General features: G+C 39.2%; 1 protein-coding gene across 1 annotated transcript in view; it reads left to right on the forward strand.

The window, feature by feature from the left end:
• Positions 1 to 21,838, forward strand: part of LOC110559863 (coiled-coil domain-containing protein 150) — a 33,478-nt gene extending 11,640 nt beyond the window's left edge. Inside the window, exons 8-15 of the mRNA XM_060367835.1 lie at positions 1,341 to 1,433; positions 5,535 to 5,642; positions 6,564 to 6,688; positions 7,011 to 7,188; positions 7,684 to 7,752; positions 15,242 to 15,355; positions 19,101 to 19,184; positions 21,542 to 21,838. Of these exons, the coding sequence (XP_060223818.1) occupies positions 1,341 to 1,433; positions 5,535 to 5,642; positions 6,564 to 6,688; positions 7,011 to 7,188; positions 7,684 to 7,752; positions 15,242 to 15,355; positions 19,101 to 19,184; positions 21,542 to 21,817 (1,047 nt within the window). The 3' untranslated portion in view covers positions 21,818 to 21,838. The remainder of the gene's footprint in view (positions 1 to 1,340; positions 1,434 to 5,534; positions 5,643 to 6,563; positions 6,689 to 7,010; positions 7,189 to 7,683; positions 7,753 to 15,241; positions 15,356 to 19,100; positions 19,185 to 21,541) is intronic.
• Positions 21,839 to 22,325: the final 487 nt, after the last annotated feature.

A 22,325-nucleotide genomic window follows, 5' to 3' on the forward strand; every position in this document is an offset into this window, starting at 1 on the left:
ACTTTTAGTTAGTCTCTGGGTACCCCCATTTGGAACAGCTTCTCTGTTGCTGTCTTAGCCTGTCTTGTGTGGTGTTTATCTTCCTGCTTCTGGGAAAAGGGGGAAGTAGTTTTCTCAGTGGAGAAGAAGCTGCACTCTGTCCTTCCCTTTTCTAAGAAGCTTTTAAGGACATTTAAACCACACCCCATGTCTCTCCCTGTTTCTAGTTCTGTTCTTCAGAGCGTAGGTGTTTTTTCCTACCACCCTGAGGTGTCCTCATTGGTGAAAACATCCTGTAACTTTTAAAGGTATTTAAAGGTTCATCCCTGTCTTTCCCAATACTTAGTAACCACTGATCCATAGATCTGTCTTTCCCAGAATGTCATATGGATGGAATTATATATGTAAATTTTAAATTGACTTCTTCAGTTAAATAAATGTTTATACTTTCTTTGTATGTTTTAAGGCTTGATAGCTTATTTTTTAGTGTTAAATAACATTACATGTATGCACCACAGTTTGTTAACATAACAGCAAGACATTTTTAAAGCAAAAAAAATATGTATATAAACACATACACATATAGGTATGTAACAATAATTAAAAAAAGGTCATGAATTTGAAAAAGAACAAGGAGGTGTATTTGGGTATATTAGGGTAGGCTTGGAGGGGGGAAAAGGGAAGGGGGAAATGATGTAATTATAATTAAAAAATAAGAGAAATCATACTAAAAATTAAAAGGATTTTTGTCTATAGTAGAGTAATTTTTCTTCTTAAAAATTTCAGAATGAGTTATATATTTCATGAGCAGTTTCACTTGAGCAAGTAAACACTCTCCTACTCTGTGCTATGGGGACTGGAATGCCACAGTCAGTGAGCATTGTGGTGAAAAAGTAAAAATGCTTGAGCCAGGGGACTTTAGGAAAGTGTGAGTTGAGTGAGACTGTCAAGGACATCTTGGCTACTCCTGAGTTCAGCAAGTTAGAAGGAAGCTAATGCTAGTGCCTGCTCAAAGGCTTTGTACAGCTGTGAGCTCTCCCCGCCCTGAAGTGAAACTTAGGTCGCTCGATCATACTGAAGCAGTTTTAGGTTTGTATGAATTTGCCAAATTGTCTAATGAATTGCTCTATCATTTCATTCCTACCAGAATGAGAGTGCTCTGTATCCTTTTCACCTTTGTATAAGCCCATTGGTGATTGAGAAATAAAGGGTGTTTGAAAATCAAAGATATTAAGACTTAAACACACACACCCCTACCCCTAAAACTGATAGTGGTCAGAATACAGACAGATATTTTAAGAGATGTGCATAGTATTTTGCCCATGTGCAAAAGAGAACAACCTTTTTTTCTTCTCCAATAGACTCTGCAGATGTATTTCACCAAGGAACATGAAGAAAACACATATTTGAAATCTGAAATAGTATCCGTTCAAGACGTATCAAGAAAAACACAGGTGAATCTTTGTTCTGTGTGTGTGTGTGTGCGTTAAGATGTTGATATTTGTTTAATTAACCAAGATAAATCTGGGTTATATAAATTTATATCATCGCTTTCATCTAGCTTTTTTATTTCTGGAAGGTTGACTTTATCTATGAACCACTATCAAATTAACTACATTTTGTATTTCTTCCACCAAATTTCCTTGACACTGTGGTACACAAGAGACATGTTAAATTAGTCTATCTAATCAAGTTATACTAGATTTCTAATTTAGTCATTATGTTAGGTCTTTCGTTTTTTCTTTGATGAAATATGTGATAGAGGCAATTTAGGAGGGATTTATTGTGGCTAACAGTTTAAGGTGCGTAGGTCATGGCAGCAGGGGCTGAAAGTCACATCACATCCACAGCGGGAAGGAAAGTGAGGAAGGCTTGTCCTCAGCTCACTTTCCCAATTACGCATTTTGGGGCCTCAGCCCTGGAATGGTGTCACCCACATTCAGTGTGTGTCTCAGTTAACCTCATCTAGAAAATCTCTCACAGACCTGTCTAAGGTTTGTTTCCATGGTGATTCTAAAGCCCATAAGGCTGACAACAAGATTACCCATGGGTGGCATTCCTCTTCCCTTACTCAGGGCATCTCTAAGGAGCACCACAGCAAAGGCTATGTAGTAAAGCAATTTGGTTTTGTATGGTTGCATCAAATAGCACAGTATGATAATAAATGCTTGTTAGGGAAGGGATCTGTGTATGATCATTTTTTTCTAAGGCGTGTGTCCAAATCTAACACACTTTATATTAGTACATGAATATATATTGAAGACAGTAATGAAATACACAGCAAACTATTTCATATAAGCCATTTCACTAATGTTTTTCACTTAAAATAACTTTTCTGTTGGCATAATTTGATTGCAGTAGTGTTTGTGTCATTGTGCTGCTGTGCTTTATAATAAAATTAAAATTGGAATATAAATAAAATAAAATCTTATAAAATAATCACTACTATTTTTATACTAATAATAGTTAACACCGTTTGTGAACCCATTTCACATTCCAGGCACAATTCTAAGCATCTTGAATTACTAACAAATTATAATCTTTGAAAGTGCATCTATAATCTAGAAACTATTACTCATGTTTAGAAGATAAGGAACCTAATATAAGAAAGGTTTGCTAACTCAGCTAGCAAAGTGGCAAAGGTTTTTTGGCGGGGGAGAGGTTGGTTTTTGGTTTATTTTGGTTTGGTTCGATTTAGGTAATTTGGTTATAAACACGTTAGCATTTTTTTTTCTTTTTTTCAAGAATATGCCCTTATCCTCAGTCAACTTTTATACTAAAATATACAATCCAAACCAGGTATGGTAGTCTGCACCTGTGAGCTCCATTCTCTACAGTCGGGAGGACTAGAAGTTCAATGTTCTCTTTAATTATTTAGAAAATGTGGACAGCCAATCTCAGAAAGCACCAAACAAACGAAATCCACAAAATCTCTGCCCATTTTATGTTAAAAAACAATTCAAGTGTATATCTGTCACAAGAGTATGGATTTCTGGGGTGCAGTACAGTGGAGGGTGAATAATTTACATATTTACAGCCATGAGTTGAAACAGAACCTCAAAAATGCAAATTTTAATATAAGGAAATTATTGACTAATTACTGGCATGTTACAGGGGTTTTGTTCTGAAGGATTAATCTTTGAGAGTGAAATATTTTGCTTTTGTAAATATTATCATTGGTGGTGAAAGAACATGGATATTTTGTGTTATTTTGTAATTCTAAACCTTGATAAAATTTTGGGAATGAATTTTCTTATAAGCTAGACACTTGTACTGAAATTCGTTCTTTAAAAGTCTTTCTGCTTCTGGGATACTCATGAGTGAGATATCTCAGAAGCAGAAAGACACACAGGGTATATACTCACTCATAAGTAGTTATTAGACATACAATATAGGATAAACATACTAAAATCTGTACACCTAAAGAAGCCAATCAAGGATGCTCAATCCTCATTCAAAAAGGCAAAGAGGATGGACATCAGAAGAGGGAGAAAACAGGGAACAGGACAGGAGCCTATCACAGAGGGCCTCTGAAAGACTTTATCCAGCAGGGTATCAAAGAAGATGCTGAGACTCTTAGCCAGACTTTGGGCAGAATGCAGGGAATCTTATGAAAGAAGAGGGAGATAATAAGACCTGGAGGGGACAGGAGCTCCACAAGGAGAGCAACAGAACAAAAAAATATGGACACAGGTTTTTTCTGAGACTGATACTCCAACCAAGGACCATTCATGGAGATAACCTAGAACCCCTGCACAGATGTAGCCCATGGCAGCTCAGTGTCCAAGCGGGCACCCTAATAATGGGAACAGAGACTGTGTCTGACATGAACTCAGTGGCTTGCTCTTTTATCACCGCCCTCTCGGGAGTGGGGGCAGCCTTACCAGGCCACAGAGGAGGACAATGCAGCCAGTCCTGTTGAGACCCGGTAAGCTAGGGTCAGATCAAAGGGGAGGAGGACTTCCCTTATCAGTGGACTAGAGGAGGGGCATGGATAGAGAAGAGGGAGGGAGGGTGACATTGGGAGGGGAAGACGGAGGAGACTACAGCTGGGATACAAAGTGAATAAACTGTAATTAATTTTTTTTAAAGTCTCACTCTATTTGACTTGTATTCAAAATTGTGAGGTGAGTAGAATGCCAAATGCCCAAGGCGTTCCACACAGAAAACCAATCCATTGGTATTGATCACTTCCTTCCTCTCTTAGTAACCCCCACTTCTGAGTATAGCATCCAAACTTATTTTTTAGATCAAATATTTAGTTCAAATTTGTTTTAGTTCAAATATTTTCTATTTATTGGACATTTCAATCATTTATGCAAGGTACATTGATCACACCCATCTGTCACTACCTCCCACCGGTTCCCCTTGTGCCCCATCTCCCTAACTTAATGTCCTCTTTTTTAAATTCTCATTACCATGAATCCAATTAGTGATGTCCATATGTACATAGATTGTGGCTAGCCCCTGTGGCAGGGGCAACCTACTAGCAGCCACATTTCCCAAAGAAAGTGACCGCCTCCCCCAGTAGACATCAACTTCCCATCGCACCTGGCTGCCTCTATCTTGTGCAGGTTATGTGCATATAAGCACAGCTCCTGGGAGTTGTGCAACTGTCGTGTCGTATCCAGCATGTTTTGCCTTTCCTTCATATCTGCTACTGGCTCTTAAACTCTTTCCTTTCCCCCTTCTGTGAAGTTCTGTGAGTCATGGATAGTGGGAGGCTGGTATAGATGGCCTGTGCACAGCAGAGTACCCACAGCCACTTACACTTGGTACTCTGATCATTCTGGTCCTCTGCAGGAACCACTCTTTGTTGCAGAAAGATGATTCCCTAACCAGCGTTGGGAACAGCACAAGTCTGTGGGTATAGATGTAAATATTTAGAATGTAATTAGCCTGCATGAGCATTTAGCAAAACAATGGTAGGTTTCCTACTAGGGCCAGTCATTTTCTCAGTCAGTAGCTTTAAACTAGGCTTATAGTCTAAGCATGAGATTTCAAGCCTGGGCATGAAATCACTCATGTGGAACAGACATGGTCAATCGGAGAGCAGTTAGTTATTTCTGTAACAATCGGCGTACTGCACCCGTGGCTGAATCTTGCTAGCAGGTCATTACTATAGCATGCAGGGTCCAGTGCAGGGAAGACCACTGCTATCTTTTCTCTCCTACAAGGCTGTTAGCACCTTCTGGCACTAGGAAAGCTAGCTAGCAGCAAGAGAGTTTCCTGTTTAATTCAACATTGATTTTTGCCATGCACCACATCCAAAGTGAACCCTGTCTTCAGCAACCAGGCCTTACCATTTAATTATGGTGGGCAACAAGAACCAAGAGGCAATAGTCTCTGTTGTTTTGGTTACTTCTGGGGCTTTCCTGATCAGTAACTCATAGGGAAGTATTTGAAAGTAGTTTTCAAACTAAAGGACTATTAACTGATAATATGTTAGATAAATTAGGCTTACATATAGTGGGCTACTGTGAAAGCATTAAGAATAATTCATAAGTGAAGTAATTATGAGAAAGACTTGTAACTTGCTGTTTATATTGCCTTAGGTTTTGAATGAGCAGCTTTCCAGGAAGTGCTCAGAGCTAACCACCATGCTCCAGGTTGTTAAAATGGAAAATGCCAGAATTGTTGCAGACCAGCATGCTATTCTGCAGGTATTCTTCTAACCTTCTAACTACTTCTTTCTTCTTTTGTTAAAAAGACCATCTCATTCATCCCACACAGGCCTCCAACTCCTCATGGGGCTAAGAATGATCTGGATTGATTCTGTTGTCTCTGCCTCTTGGACACTGAGAAGTAGTGGCTCCTAGTGTGTGCGTCAGTGTGTGTGTGTGTGTGTGTGTGACAGAGAGAGAGAGAAAGGCGAGAGTGAGAGAGAGTGTGTGGGGTGTCGTTTTTTGCTTGCTTTCTTTGAATATACTAGTATGATACTAAGGATTTTACATATGTTACAGTGTCTAATTATTATAGCTGCTACATCTATTATCTTTATTCTTCCAATAAGACATTAAGTAAAATATAAGAAGTCATGTGCACAAGGCTTGTTAAATATTATTGTGGATTGTAGGTAGAAGTGCTGCTAACTAGAAAATGGTGGGCCAGGAGGTAGGGAAACAAGGACTAGTCCCATTCGTGCAGCTGCATCTGTGCGCAGCACGGGACACCCTGGAAGGAGTCTGCACCAACCCTCCAGAAATGGTTCCCTGCAGGCAGGCTGGAGGGAGGGGGGGAAAGAGAGGTGAGACAGTCTTTTCATCTGTTTGTGTGTGTTTATATTGTTTCATATCTTAAAGTAAAATCACACTGTGCCTTTAAAATAGTAAAATCTTTTAGTCTAAATTTTATTTTTGAAAATGTCATAGTTTCACAAAATATTTTCAAGACTGGTAAATAATACTTCATCTTGTGTAATAGAACTATAAGCTGACAGACAGTAGCCAAAGAGAAGGCTGGGCACTCAAACTGTCTTATATAGGCTTTATTTGTTTTGAAGTGAGCCTACTGTCTTTGAGCAGTCACTCTGAATATTACCCCCTCCCACGGCATCTCAGCCCTCACTCCTGCTCTCCTCTCAGGTGGAGCAGAAAATGATAACAGAGACATTTCAGGAGCACAATTTACTGTTGGACGCAGCCCATGCCAGCATCACAGGCGAGCTCCAGACTGTGCAGAACGATAAAGTGCAGCTGCAGACACACCTGTAAGTACGCAGTGTCACACGTGTAAGTAAACAGTGCCAGGTGCACCTGTAAGCAGTGTCACATGTGTGTGCACTTGTACGGAAGCAGTGCCGTGTGCATTTGTATTTAAATAGTGTCACACGTGTGCACCTGTAAGTCAGCAGTGCCACACGTGGGCCTTTTGTTGTCTTGCCCATGTGTCTCACAATTGTGAACCAGGTGCAGGAGTAAAGGATGTTGCCCTGAGGAGCTGGTTGCTGGAACACTCTGGTTGCTGTCAGCCTCTGTTAACCCTCACCTCTGGGTAGGGAGACATGTTTGATCTTTGTTCTCTTCTTGCAGAGAACATTTAATCCTTGAACACAGTCAGTGTCTCCAAAGAGCACAGGATGAGGAAAAGAGGGCAACGGCCCAAAAAGAAGTCCTGGAGTCGACAATTGCAAGACTGCAAGATGAACTGGAAGCATCAGAGCACGGGAGGAAGACTCTGCTGGAGGAGAATGAAAGATTTCAGAGGGAGGTAGGTGGGGCAGGCTGCGCTCCTGGCTGCCTCCAAGTCGCACTCTAGTGCAAAATCTGAGAACAGAAGTAGAACTGAGCTGTAATAGTTTGTCTGAGGTGCCACTAAAGAACTGTGCATTCTTCAGCATGTAAAGCAGTTCTTCCCACACCATTAGTGTCTGTGGACAACCTACACATCCTCCTAGTAGTTCTGGGGTCAGATTGTAAAACCCGTTTCTCCTAAAGGAGCGGGAGAGTGAAAGTTAAAGGGACACAGCCCTGTGCTACAAGTTAGGAGGAAAGCGACAGAATCTGACATGCGGGCGTCTCTTTCTAATTGCAGGGCTCTTTGTGAAGTCTGCTCTGCCTCAGAGACTCCCTGTTGACCCCTTTTCTGAGAGGATGTGCTATCACTGCAGTGTAGGTATTAACTGACATGTAGGATGCCATCATCTGCTCTAGTACAACCTGTCTCTTGCGAAAGTTGATCTGTTTCTTTTTTCCACCTGGGCAGGTTAATAGAACAAAAAAAGAAGTAGCCAAAGAAAAATGCAATTTGGAAAAGGAATTAGCTAAAAACAAGGTATTTGCATTTTATTTTTGATGTTTCATTTTATTTTGTTCATTCTGTCTTGCAGTCTACTGCATCAGCTTAATTTAATGAGTTAGGGTGATTTTACTGATTATCAAGGTGGGGTCACAAAGCCGGTATCACCAAGGGCCTTCTAGTACTTCCGGGGGAACTTGCTGGCCTTCTAGTACTTCCGGGGAAACTTGCTGGTTGAGCATATGGAGCTCCCTCACTGCCTCTGTACGCCCTCTCCTCCTCTGTACGCCCTCTCCTCCTCTGTACGCCCTCTCCTCCTCTCTGCGCCCTCTCTTCCTCTCTGCGCCCTCTCTTCCTCTCTGCGCCCTCTCTTCCTCTCTGCGCCCTCTCTTCCTCTCTGCGCCCTCTCTTGCTCTGATCCTAGAGTTCACCGAGTGTTTCAGCCAGAAGTCCCCTGAAACTGGGCTAATGGCTCTAGAAAAGGCAAGGGGGCGATTGCTGAAATGGCTTACTTTTATACATAAAGGCCAAGCTGGCTTTTGTATCATAAGTACCTGTGAGCACCTGCTACTTCATCCTGTATTTTTCTTTAGCTGATAACATTATATTTGTATATCTTTATGGAGTAGCTTAACAAGTAATTTTCTTATGTGCATGCAATATATAATAAATAAGGGTAGTGAGCACTTCCACATCCCCATGTTAGTGATTTTTGTAGGTTGTAGATTTCACTCTCTAGACAGTTTGAAGACTATCACGTATTAAGCAGTGGTTACCCTACTGTGCTGTTGAAAACTATTATTAACCCTTCCCTCCCCACACACCTGTGTTTTGGTAACTCTCCTTTAACTTCATTCCATTTCTGCTTCCCATTACCTTGCAGTCTTTAATGAGTGATCACTGTTCCATTCAGTTCTTCTATGAGACTGGCTCTAGTTTTAATGAGTAAAATAAGTCATCCATGTGTGGCTTACTTAAATTAACATTATGACTTGCATTGATCTACCTCCTATCCTTATGATAATATGAGTAAGAATACTTTTGTTTGGACATCAATATGTATGAGTGTAATTTTTTAGATGGTTTTGGTTGTTTTGAGTCTGCATTTCCATATGAACTTTCAGAATCAGCTTTTCCAGTTTTGTAAGAAAGGACAAGTGCAATTTTGATAGACTATACATTAACTCTCTACATTAATTTGGGGAGCATTGCAGTTTAAATATGTGTGTACTGCACATATGTGATTTTTGTCTTGTATAGTTGACTAGAGGTCATGCTGTGCTGTTGACTAAAAATGAGGACAGGCATCCTGTGCCATTAGTGTGCCACATTGTTATATGAGATAGAGAAGTCTGGTGATTCCCTTATGAAAGTGAGGAGACTCCCTTCTATACCAGTTTTTGAGGGAATTTTTGTTATACTATTTGAATTTTGTCAAATCCTTTATCTGGAAATGTTGAAACAATCGTAAGGATCATGTCCTTTATTTTCCTATATGTATTGCATCCATTGGTTTCAAATGCCTTTTTTTTTTTTTCCAAAAAGTTGGCTTACATTCCTTAGATGCAGCTTGGCCATGTTATATACACTTTTTTGTATGTTGTTGGTTGGTTTGTTGAATTTTTAAAATCTGTATTCATGAGAGATATTGTTCTATAGTTTTATTTTGTGTGTGTGTGTGTGTGTGTGTGTGTGTGTTAACTTTGGTTTTGGTTTCAAGATAATATTCGCGTCTTAAAGTGACTTGGTAAATGTTTCTTTTTTTCATATTTTTAGCCAAGATTTTTTGAGGGGTTTGTATCAGTTTTTCATTAAATGTCCTTGTAGTGTTTACTAGTGAAGCCATCTTGTTATAGTCTTTGTTTTGTGGGAAGATTTTTTTTAAATTTTTCTGCTTTACATTATTATTGATTCAACCTTCTGTTGAAGACCTCTTCAGATTTTATCTTTCTTTTTCCTCTTTCTTTCTCTCTCATTCTCTGTCTCTCAGTTTTTACTTTTGTTTTCCCTTTTGAATGAGTTTCAGTAGATTTGTTCTTTCTAGGAATGTTTCCATTCCATCTAGGGTGCTTAGCTTATTGACATTCAGTTGTTCTGAGTTCAGATACATTTATTTCCATAAGATCAGCAGCAGTGTTCTCCATTCCACTCTGTTTTCCCTTGGTTAGTCCAGCGCCTGCCTTTTGTTTTCTGTTATTTTCCTAAGCTTTATGTCATTTGTACTCTAATATTTATTATTGTACTCTTTTGTGTTTAACTTGCTCTTTGATTTCTAGTTTAAGATAGGCTTTGGTTTTATTAATTTTAATGTTATATTGTAGGTGAGAGCATACTTTACATGTTTTAACCTTTTCCACTTTGTTGATAGTTGCTGTATGATCTGACAGATGATGAGGCCTAGAGCTCGCCCATGTGTACCTGAGAAAAGTCGGCTTTGTGGGGGTTGTTCTCTTTGATCTCATTAGTTAATAGCGGTGCTTAAGTCTTTGCTCATGTGTCTTCTGTCTTATTGTCTTATTGAGTGTGATGAGTGGGAAATTTGAAATCCCTGTCTACTCTTTTCTATTTAATACTATTTTTTAGCTTCATATATAATATTTGGGGGCTTTATGAATATTACATTTGGCTGGTTAATACTACTTTTCATAGGCACTGTTTACCTTTATTTCCTCATTTTATTTTTTTGTCTAATAAAAATGTAGCCATCTAAGTTCTTTTCAAATGTTGTTTATATGGCAGATATTTCCATCCTCTAACTTGCCTGTTTTATATGTCTCAAAAGTCTGTCTTTCAAAAATTATTGCAGTATCATACTTTTTTCATTCTGCCTGTTTTAAAAAGACTTTTTTTTTTGTGCATTGGTATTTTGCCTGCATGTATGCAAATGTGCCACATGGATTCACTGCTGTAGAGACCAGATAGAGGCATCAGATCTTCTGGAACTGGAGTTACAGATGCTGTGGACCACTATGTCAGTGTTTGGGCTTTAACGTGGGCCCTCTTGAAGAACAGTCAATGCTCTTCAGCCCAGTGTTTCTGCTATTTAAACTATGCTTTAATCCACTTATAGCTAACATAATTACTGATAAGGACTAATTTACATTGGTAGTTCACTTTTCGCTTCTGTGTTTTGTCACTTTGTTTCTCAGTTATTGCCTTCTTTTGTTTTAAGTAGGTATTTCTATAACATCATTTGCTCTCCCTTATTCCTCTATTCTGTATGCTTTTTGGCTTGTAGGTAAGATAAAGTTACAAATAAAAAAAATATATGCTGCCAGAAGACAAGACATGGCTCAGCCATTGAGGGCTGGAACCAGTTTTAAGTTCCCGGCACCCAGACTCGCCTCAGAACCATCTGTAACTCCAGTTCCAGGGGATCTGACGCCATCTTCTGGCTTCTGTGGGCACTGCATGCATGTGGTGTACTTGGCGCTTTATTTCTTGCGTGTTTTAGTTGTCATCTACTGTCCATTTTTTTCAGCCTGAAGAACTCCCTTACTTTTCTTCATAGAGTATTCTCCCAAACCCTAAGGCTGGACACACACCAGGGGTGGGGACCTTGATAAAGTACCTTGTATCAGGTTTGAATGTGCCACAGCCTAGGGGTTATGTTTAAGCCAGAAAAGCCCTTTGTAGGAATTCACACAATTTTTGTTTATCTGGAAATAATTCAATATCCTTCTTATTTTTGAGGGCTGGTTTTGCTGGATTTAGAATTTGTGGTTGATGACTTTCCTCTTGGAATTCTGAATACATCACACCTCTCCCTCCTGTCCCTGAGATTGTGATGCCCAGCTGTACCCTACTGATTAGACCTGCTACATATTGAGCCCGTCTGTGCTTTCAGGGGTTTCTGAAGTTTACTCAACACTTTGGCAACTTGACAGGGTACATTTTGGGACCTACCCTCAAGTCTTATAGTCTTTTCAGTCTTCTCAGACTGTCCGAAGCTTGAGGGTCTGTAAGTGGTGGGTCTTGGAGGCCTTCTCACCTCAGACCGTGCCACCCCACCCGCGTGAAAGACCCTGTGAATTAAAGATTTGTTTATGTAGATGAGTGCTCTCTCTGCCAGCTAGGAGAGGGCATCATATCCCAGTATAGATGGTTATGAGCCACCATGTGGGTGCTGGGAATTGAACTCAGGACCTCTGGAAAAGCAGATAGTGGTTAACTGCTGAGCCATCTCTGCAGCCCCTAAACATAGCTTTCTAGAGCTTCAGGAATTTGTCAGTATTCTTCAATACCTCTAATTCAGTGGTTCTCAACGTGTGGGTCATGACCCCAACTCCTTTCACAGAAGTCACCTAAGACCTTCAGAAAACACAGATATGTACGTTGCAGTTCACAGCAGTAACAAAATTACAGTTATGAAGTAGCAATGGGAATAATTTTATCGTTGCGGGTCACCACATGAGCTGTATTAAGGGACCTCAGTGCTAGGAAGGCTGAGAACCACTGCGCTGTAATGGCTATTTCATTTCCGATCTCTATGTTGTAGGCTTTCTGGTTAGCCTTTTTCTTTGTTGTTGTTTTGGATTTCCCTAATTTTTGACTATTACTTCAGGCAACTGAAGTAATCATTCCTACATGTGTGTCTAAGAAGAAATATTTTTGTACTGAGTAACTTCTAAGTCAGTCCAAATTAATCTTGTTTATGAAATTATCGAGAGAAACACCAGACAGATTTTCCTGGCTACTTTTATGACACCACTAGTATCATCTGAGAAGGGGGAACCTCAAGTGAGAAGATGCATCCAATGAGATCTGGCTGTAGGCAAGCAACCTGGAGAGCATTCCTTAATTAGTGATTGATGGGGCGGGAGGTGTCTAGCCATTGTGGGTTGGGAAACCTTGAGCTATTGTTCTGAGTTCTACAAGAAATGAAGTTGAGCGAGCCATGAGGATTTCACCTGTCAGAAGCAGTTTTCCATGGCCTCTGCATCAGCTCCTGCCTTAGGTTCCTGCTATGCTTGAGTTCCTGTTCTCACTTTCTTTGATGATGAGCAGTGATGTGGAAGTGTAAGCCAAATAAGTGCTTTCCTCTCAAAGTTGCTTTGGTTACGGTGTTTCATATCCCTATCCATGGCACAGGTCATATTATGATAGTACTCTGGGGATGACATTTTGGCAGAGTAACAACCATGCCTTTTACCTTAGGTGACTGCCAAGCTGAGTGCTCACTGGCAGTCTGTTGACAAAGAAGCTACTTCCACACTAGAGAAGGGAAGATAAGAATAGAGCAACTGTTGCTCTCCTTGTGGAGTTCCTGTCCTCTCCAGATCTTAATGTTTCCCACTTCTTTCAAAAGATTCCCTGCACTCTGCCCAAAGGTTGCCCATAAGTCTCAGCATCTGCATTGATAGTCTGCAGGGCAGAGCTTTTCAGAGGTCCTCTGTGTCAGGCTCCTGACTTGTTCCCTCTTTTCTCCTTCTTCTGATGTCCATCCTCTTTGCCTTTCTGGATAGGAATTGAACATTTTAGCAAGAGTCCTCCCTCTTGATTAGTTTCTTTAGGTGTACAGATTTTAGTAGGTTTATTCTATATTATATGTCTCTATGAGTATCAACAGAACCAAAAAATCTGAGCAGAGGGGTCTTTCCTGAGACTAATACTCCAACCAAAGACTATGCATGGAGATAACCTAAGACCCCTGCACAGATGTAGCCTATGGCAGTTCAGTATCCAAGTGGGTTCCATTGTAATAGGAACAGGGACTGTCTCTGACATGAACTGATTGACCTGCCCTTTAATTTCCTCCCCCTGAGGGAGAAGCAGCATTACCAGGCCACAGAAGAAGACAATGCAGCCACTCCTGATGAGACCTAATTGACTAGGAACAGAAGGAAGGAAAAGAAGACCTCCCCTCTCAGTGGACTTGGGGAGGGGCATGCATGCAGAGGGTGGAGGAAGGGAGGGATTGGGATGGGAGGAGGGAGGGAACCACAGGGGGGATACAAAGTGAATAAAGTGTAATTAATAAAGAATTAAAAAAATAAATATAAGAAAAAAAAGAGAAACTAAAATGAAAAAAAAAAAGAATAGAGCAACTAAAAACAACACAAAGCTCACAGTTCTTGTCCAGTTTCAGCTATTTTCCTTAAGTGTTCCATAGATTACTTTCGTTAACTTCCAGAGTTCTGAAGAAGCTCATTGTGACAATATGTGACAATATTCCCTTCTGTGGAAGGGAATTTTTGAAGGTCTTTGCTTCTCCCTTGTTGCTGATGTCACTTCTCCAGTTACATCTTTGATAGACTCCACTTTTTCCTTGGATTGTGTTGGTACTTTTGTTGAAAATTAGTTGGTCATAGATATTTAGATCTCATTGTAGACTTTTTGTTATGTTTCACTGATTATGTGGGTTAGTTTTTTTTTTTTTTTTTTTTTTTTTTTTTTTTTTCATTTTGAAACGTTTTCCCTCTCCAAGACAGGGTTTCTCTGTGTAGCGCTGGCTGTCCTGCACTTGCTTTGTAGACCAGCTGACCTCAAACTCAGAGCGATCTGCCTGCCTCTGCCTCCCAAAGTGCTGGAATTACAGGCATGTGTCACCACTATTCCTGCTCACTTTGGAACTCTTGGCTATCTATTCTTATAATTATATTGAATTATTCAACTGTTGATTTCAGACTTGTTGTAACTATTCTATTTCTTTTGCTCTTGCATGGATGATCTAATAAATTTCCATAAGAAATTTTCTAGTCATTTTATTTGAGGTTAGAGAGAACTGACATCTTAGAAAAATTACATCTTCATTGGATATCAAAGCTTATATCTGTAATTACAGCAGTTGGGAAAATCATCACCAATTCAAGACCAACCTGAACTACATGGCAAGATCCTATTTTAAAAAAGAAGAAAAAAAACATATTGAATATTCAAATCCATGAGCAATGTCTACTTCTCTATTTAAGCCTTTGATTTCTGTCATTCATATTTTATAATTTTCAACATCACTTATTGGTTATATTTTATTACATTTATATTAATTTCATGGTTTTGGTATTCTAATAAAGGACCTTTTGTTGAGACAGGGTCTTACTTTATAACTCTGGCTAACCTGGAATTCACAATGTAGACCAGGCTGGTCTCAAAACTTACAGGGAGCTGCCTGCCTCTTCCTCCCAAGTTCTGGGATTAAAGGTGTATGCACCATTCCTGGAATTAAATGACATTTTAAAAATATATATATAAAGATCCAGTTGTTTGTTGCTTATTGGCTCTCCATTGTCTGTGGTTTCATATCATTGAATTCAACTAATGATAAATTGAAAATATTTGGGAAAAGCTACATATGTTCTGAGTATATATAGACTTTTTGTGTTCATTGTTCCTTAGACAATACAGTATAGACACTCTTTACATTGTATTACATGCTACAGATAATCTAAAGATGACTTCGTGTGTATAAAATAGTACATAACTTGTTATATACAAATGTCACATAAAATGATACGTAGGTTATTTGCAAATGTTATGCCATAAGATTTTTATTCAAATAATTTCCTTCCTCCTTTTGTTTTCAAAGGTAGAGATTAATGTATTGAACCAAAACCTGCAGATTCTACTGGAAGAAAATAAGCATCTGACAGATACAGTGTCTTCCCTGGACCATCACAAAGTTACTTCTGATTATCATGGGGTGGGTATAAAAAGGTCAGCCTAGAGGAGGAAGTTAAGACAGCTATAAATGATTGTCACCAGTGATCTGTAATACTGACAAGCATAAATGTACTGGTGTCTTAAAATACTTTTACATAAATTATGAGGATTCTTCCTCATCCTAAAAGCTATTTGATAAAATCATTACATTGCAAATAAAGGATGTTCATTCTTACAGCATCTCCAAGTAAAGAGGACTTAGAGATGATCGTTCTACTAAGAAGCTAATAATTTTCTTATGTGCTTGATTAGCTGAAGAATGATTAATACTGGTTTTAGAACATGCAGGAGATTCTTTAGATTTCACAGAATACCCTAGTGTCTTTTTTGATCTAAGATTAGTTTATTTCCAGGCCCTGTCATAAACTGCTTATACTTCAACTCTGAAGAATTACATGGACTAAATCTAAATCTTTTTATATTTTCATGGCTGTTAAGCCAGACTTCCTTGCTTTCACTTTTGCTTATTCCTATGAAAGAGATGTGTAATCTCTCAAAGTCTCAGATTGTTAATCTATAAAGGAGGATAATAATACTATTGCTATAAAGGTGTGTTGTTGGTATTATTTACTATTTACTGTTGATATATCTTTTAGTCAAGTAGCCGTTAATCCTAAACCAGCTGTATGCCCAAATCACCACACAGAGACTGGGATTTATTTAATTAACTTAGAGCACAATGCTGGGCATAGTTACTCCATCCTAAACTTCCAAGCCTGCATAGATTCCTACCATTCAGATTTAACCCATTATACTTGCTTTTACTCATATCTTAAGTCTGGTTCATTTCTCCTCATGGTCCCAAGACCTCTTCTGCTGATTCTTCTCCTCCCTCTCACCTGCTTCCTTCCTTTTCCTCCCACTCCAGACCAGGATGTCCCACCCTATCTTCAACATTGCTCAACACTGTGGCTGGTTGTTTTAATTGACAATTTAGAGAACAAATGGTGGCATGTTTACACAAACTTGAGACAGGTGCTTTTTTTTCAGTTTTTTTTTTCTTTTCTTTATTAATTACACTTTATTCACTTTGTATCCCCCCTGTGGTTCCCTCCCTCCTCCCATCCCAATCCCTCCCTTCCTCCACCCTCTGCATGCATGCCCCTCCCCAAGTCCACTGATAGGAGAGGACTTCTGTTCCATCCTTCTGATCCTAGTCAATTAGGTCTCATCAGGAGTGGCTGCATTGTCTTCTTCTGTGGCCTGGTAATGCTGCTTCCCCCTCAGGGGGAGGTAATTAAAGAGCAGGTCAATCAGTTCATGTCAGAGACAGTCCCTGTTCCTATTACAATGGAACCCACTTGGATATTGATCTGCCATGAGCTACATCTGTGCAGGGGTCTTAGGTTATCTCCATGCATAGTCCTTGGTTGGAATATCAGTCTCAGGAAAGACCCCTCTGCTCAGATTTTTTGGTTCTGTTGCTCTCCTTGTGGAGTTCCTGTCCTCTCCAGATCTTACTGTTTCCCACTTCTTTCATAAGATTCCCTGCACTCTACCCAAAGGTTGCCCATAAGTCTAAGCATCACAATGCAATGTCCAGATTGAAACCAGATAGTTGGGGAGAAAAATAAGCATTTGAATGAACCAGGTTAAACCCTATACATTCCAAAAGAACATTAGACCAACAAAGGTGTTTGAGCAGGTAGGTTTCACACATTTTAAATTCTTAGTTTCTGGGTTGTCCTGGGCATCGGGAAGTCTGTCAGAGCCTACTGGAGTAATGAGACCCATTAGCTGTGATTCCTGTCTGAGCTTAGGCTTCTCTTACTCTATGATTAAATATCCAGTCATATCCTTTGCTTATTATCCAGGCCTCGGCTTCGTTTGTCTAGTTGTCTGAAAGACCACGTTTGCCTGCCTAATTCCCTGAACCCACTACCACTGCCAGGTCTATGGCTTCTTCCTCCTGGGGATTTTGATAGACCTTATCATTTATTTAGTCAGAATTGAGTCTTCCCTGTTCTTCATACCTTCTGATATTTAAAGTGCAGGGATTATTTAGTAACCTGTAAATGAGAATTTAAATAAGTACCTAACATCTTTTATTAATTTTGTAAAAATTAAAATGTAACTACATCATTCTTCCCCTTCCCTTTCTCCCTCTAACCCCTTCCATCCCACCCTCACTTCTGTTGTTATAAAAAAATGAAAATCCCAACTGTTCAATTTTACCAATGAAGACTCAGGAGCCAGATGCTAGGGTGAAAACCTACTACCTAAGAGAGGCAAAGAAAGCACTCAGCTGACCTACCTTCTCAGCTCACGTTCCAGAAGGAAAAAACCGAAAGCTTTTTTTTTTAATTTCCTCCAGGAGGAGAAAGCCTAACACTACATAACTAAAGACCAAAAGTTCCTTTTTCTCCATGCTATATTAAATACCCTTCTCTCAAAGTCTCTCCTTTCTGTTAATCTCTGTCAGCTGGTTACTTGCACTGTCTCTTGACCTAGGGTGAACTTTATTAAATCCTGTATACAGAAAGCTCTTGAATTAAAGGTACATGTTAGGGCTGAGTCATACAATAATCACTTGTTTACAATAAACCAAAAATTTTAGGGTTAAAGGTGTATTTTAGGGATGAACCACACCAAACAAAAGACAGGTTTTTATAATTCACAATCTTGGGGTTCACAATGGGACCAAATATCCTGCAGCACACATCCTCTCAAATTGATGGACTTTTTCCTTTGTTTATCATTATTTCATATATACCCATAAATATGTAAACATAACCCACTGAGTCTTTTTAATGTGTCTTGTGTGTACTTTATTTTAGGGCTGACCATTGTCTATTGGATGACCATTTAGGGACTCATCTTTGGGTAATTCTCCCATCTTAGCAGTCATTAATTGTAGCAGCTCTTAGTATAGGGCCGAGACCCTATGGTAGGCCCCCTCTATTGATATCATCATTGTTCAGATCTTGTTTAGGCAACCATATTTTTTTGAGGTATTACAAGAGTAGCCTGTCATTTGTAGGAGACACAATCAAAGAACAGACTTCCATGTTTTCTGGCTCTTAAAACTTTTCTGCCTCCTCTTCTTTGATGTTCTCTAAGCCTAAGGAATAGTAGCTGTATCCATTGTGTCTATGATCCCCTAAATCCATTGATCTCTGCTTATAGCCAATTGTAGGATTTTTGTTTTTGTTTTGTAACAGTCTCCATTTGCTATAAAGAGAAGCTTTGATGAGGGGTAAGAACTGCACTTATTTGTGGCTATAATGAGAAGTTGTAGAATATGGGTAGGAATTATGTTGGTCTAGTAAAGCGATGGTAATGGTTCTAAATTCCATAACATCACTAAATCTGGGCATTGGTTAGGTTTCTAGTACGAGGCATGATTTTGCTATCATTGAGTGGGCGATGAATTAATCAGACAGTTGTTGGTTACCACCTAGTACAACTATGCCATATCTAGGTTGGGACATATCTACAAAGGATTAACTAAAAATCAGAAGCAAACGAAAGACTTTGGGTACAAAGGACAGCACATTCTGGAATTCTTTAGGCTTTGTAGCTTCATTAGCAGTCTCTTTGCATGTTTCCTGTCAGCAAAATGATTTATTGTCTAGGGAAGGTCTTAGAGGCTGCAGTAAGTCTCAAGTAAATGTGAATTTGATACTATTTCTGTAGAAATAGCAACGGTGTTAAACTTGTCTTAAAAGGGAAATGGTGATCATTTTTAATGTAAGTGGTAATGACATGTGTGCTTGCTTTGTCAGTTTGCTCAGCAGAAAGTGGAAAAAGCCTTGGAAAATATTACTGAAAGTAAAAATAAACTTGCCTATGAAAAGGGGAAACTCCAGGTATGAGATTTACCTCTACATTTTTGTCTGATGTTTATAATAGTAATTGTTGGATTAACTATTATTGACTTTTAGAAAATCTCACTGTCATTTACTAACCCCATAGTCTGTGAACCTCTGAAAGTTTATTTCTTCCCTATTGTCTTCATGACTTCTGTTCATAGACAACAGTAAAACAATGAAGCCACAACCCATTCTGTGACTGTCTAAAGCTGTTTCACAGCCATTTTATGCAGGAGCATTCTATTAGCATATAGAGCTTAGATGTTCTGGGCTTGGTGAATATTTGTAGCATACTCTTAAAAAAACAAAACAAAAAAAAAAAAAAAACTGAAAATTGGCTTTGCCAGGCAACAGAGTTGAATCTGTTGTACTGAGGTACTGAGTAGTGTGATGACATGTGAGTGAATATGAAGGTACCAAGCTATTGTTGCCTACCAGCTTTGCTCCCCTGGTACCCACATGGTAGGAAGCTTGCCGCTGATGTGGCTAAGCCTAACATAGACCAACCCTAGTGGAAACACTAAGCTTTCATTTGTGAGTTCTAAGTCTTAGCTACACATTAGAATCAGGTAGGATTAAAAAATAAAAACAGCAGTAGAAAGTGCATGTTCCTCTTGAAACCCATTCAATTAGAAAAAGAAGATTGGAGGACCTATAGGAGATAATGATATGTAATAAGTTAAAAAATTGTTAATGGTAGAATTTAGGGTAGTGAACATGTGTACAGTCATAGAAAGATCTTGAAGTTCTCTGCATGCTTATAATTTTCATAATACATAAGAAAAAAGTCCCTCTGACTGTAATTCCAACAAAAGCAGTTAAATCAGAATTTAAGTACTACGAGTAATACTTTGTAAAGCATTCCAGTTGAATCCAGACATGATGAGTATGCCTATAACCCAAGAACTCAAAGGGAAGGGGCGCGAGAATGAAAAGGCCAGCCTGAGCTATATAGAGATTGTCTCTCAACAATAGTGAAAGGTGCTCCCCCGATGACTCATGTGTAGCCAGAGATGATGACAGCTGGATTACATGTGGAATGAAGCTGACTTGGGCTTAGGGCTGGACAGCTGAAATGTTGAGTAATCTCACTATAGGCTTGCCAAACATGTCAACATTTGTCCTTCCCTCATATTAAAGTTAGCAGGCAAAATGAGACTCAGAGCTGGAAGGAAATAAAAATGCAACTTATATAAGTTATGCTTATGGAATGGTCCTGGCTTTGATGTTCAGTGCCTTAAAACAAAACTGGAATAAACATTTTGGCTATTTGGGTTATTTCTAACTCTAAATTTCATTTCAATTTATAAATGAACTAGTACTATGAAATGTCCTATTTTATAATGAATACTGAAAATATCTGAGAAATGTAAGGAATGGATATTTACGTTAAAGTAGAAACAGGGTAAAAGAGGCTTCTTTTAATTCTTTGGGTGTCTCATAATTTATATAGCTATAGGTAGCAATATATATCGCTACATATAGTGGGATGTAGTATATATACCAAATACACACACACACATATATATTCAGACCAGTTGAGACCATCAGACCAGTATGAGCATCTGAGCATGGCCTCAGTTATTCATGTTCCCAGACTTACTGATAAACAGGTTATAGAGAGATTCTTAGTGCTCATGACAGACCCGAGGAGGCAGGGTTCACTTACTCCTGACCAGTGCTTCTATGTTCTTTCCCATTTTAAGTATCATAAGTAAGAGTCTTTACCGAATGAGAAAGTCAAAAGATAAAGTACCTTAGATGACAGTATGCTGCCACTTCATCATTACTCAGTGGCTGCAGTATGGTGAATCCTAAGGATGAAGTAAAAATTATTTTTATCCCCCATAGAACAGTAATCTTATTTATGAATCCATAGTAATCCTCCTGCCTCTGATTCCTAAGGACTGAGATAACAGATAGGTACCACAATGCCTGGATTTAGGAGGTAATTTTAAAACACAACTCAACATATAAGAATGCTACCTCTTCAACTTTGTTGGTTTTCTTTGAGCGAAACGTAAGGCTGTCACTTTTTTTTTTTTTTTAGACTGAGTCGTCTAATTGTCCACATTCAAAAAAGGTTCGCTCAAAATTAAGAAATATCTACAGGACAGTCACACTGTTTTATTCATGATTGTATCCAATTGGATTTCTTTAGGCCATGGAAATTAGATGTCTCAGCACATTTACACAGCTGTGGCCTGCTTGTAGCAGAATTGTTTGCAACGTTAGGAAAATGTCTATTTTTTTCAAGTTTCAAGGGTTCTTTTTTTTTCTTTTTACAAAAATGTATGACATCTTTCTTCCCTTAGAGATGAGGCTCACTTATTATTTTTCTTTTTTCTTTGTAGATAAAAGTTAGACAGCTAGAAGAACAGCTACACTCTTTCAGTGAAACCAGGCTGCAGAATGAGCATCTACACAAGCTAAACAAGGCTTTAAAGGTCAAACAGGCTCAGGTACGACTCCTGTCACAGAATGACACCTGTTGCCATCAGGTGCTGTTACAGTGTTGCAGGTCTAAGGCATTGCTTGGCGCCTCACCCCACCTCACCCCACCATCCTGGAAAGGTGACTACTTTCTCTTGACTCAGCTTAAGCCTCTGCTGTGTGTAAGAATCTGCTGAGACATAGAGGAAGTCAGAAAGATGCCCTCAGCACAATGAGAATGCTCTCAACACGCTTGGTCTACATGAATGTAACATTCATTAAACTTTATTGAATTGGAAGCCATGCCTTTCTGAAAGAAAATTGGTTGTTCTCACAACCACTCATAAGGAGCATTGTTATGAAAAACTGTCATGGGCTTCATAAGCTCATAGATTTGGGGGTTTGAGCCTTAACATCTTCTGGCAAGTGTGAGGAACCAATACCTTTGGTTTTTAATTGTAGGCAAACATAGAACTGAGTGCCAACAAGGCACATCTGCAAGAGAGAGAAGCCCATCTGAAAGAGGTGTGAGTAGTGGCTAACCCAGCAGAGAGCCTGGGGGGCGCACACCTGTTCTCAGTCACAGCATTTCAGTAAGTGGATCAAGTGAAGCAAGCGAAGGGTAGAAGATGCTTAGTAAAGAACTTAGCCCGTGAAACTTTCCTGAAAGAAAGCAGTTCAGTTCAGTGATTCCGAATTTAGCAC

This window comes from Meriones unguiculatus, chromosome 15 (genome assembly GCF_030254825.1).
Source record: "Meriones unguiculatus strain TT.TT164.6M chromosome 15, Bangor_MerUng_6.1, whole genome shotgun sequence".
NCBI lineage: Eukaryota > Metazoa > Chordata > Mammalia > Rodentia > Muridae > Meriones > Meriones unguiculatus.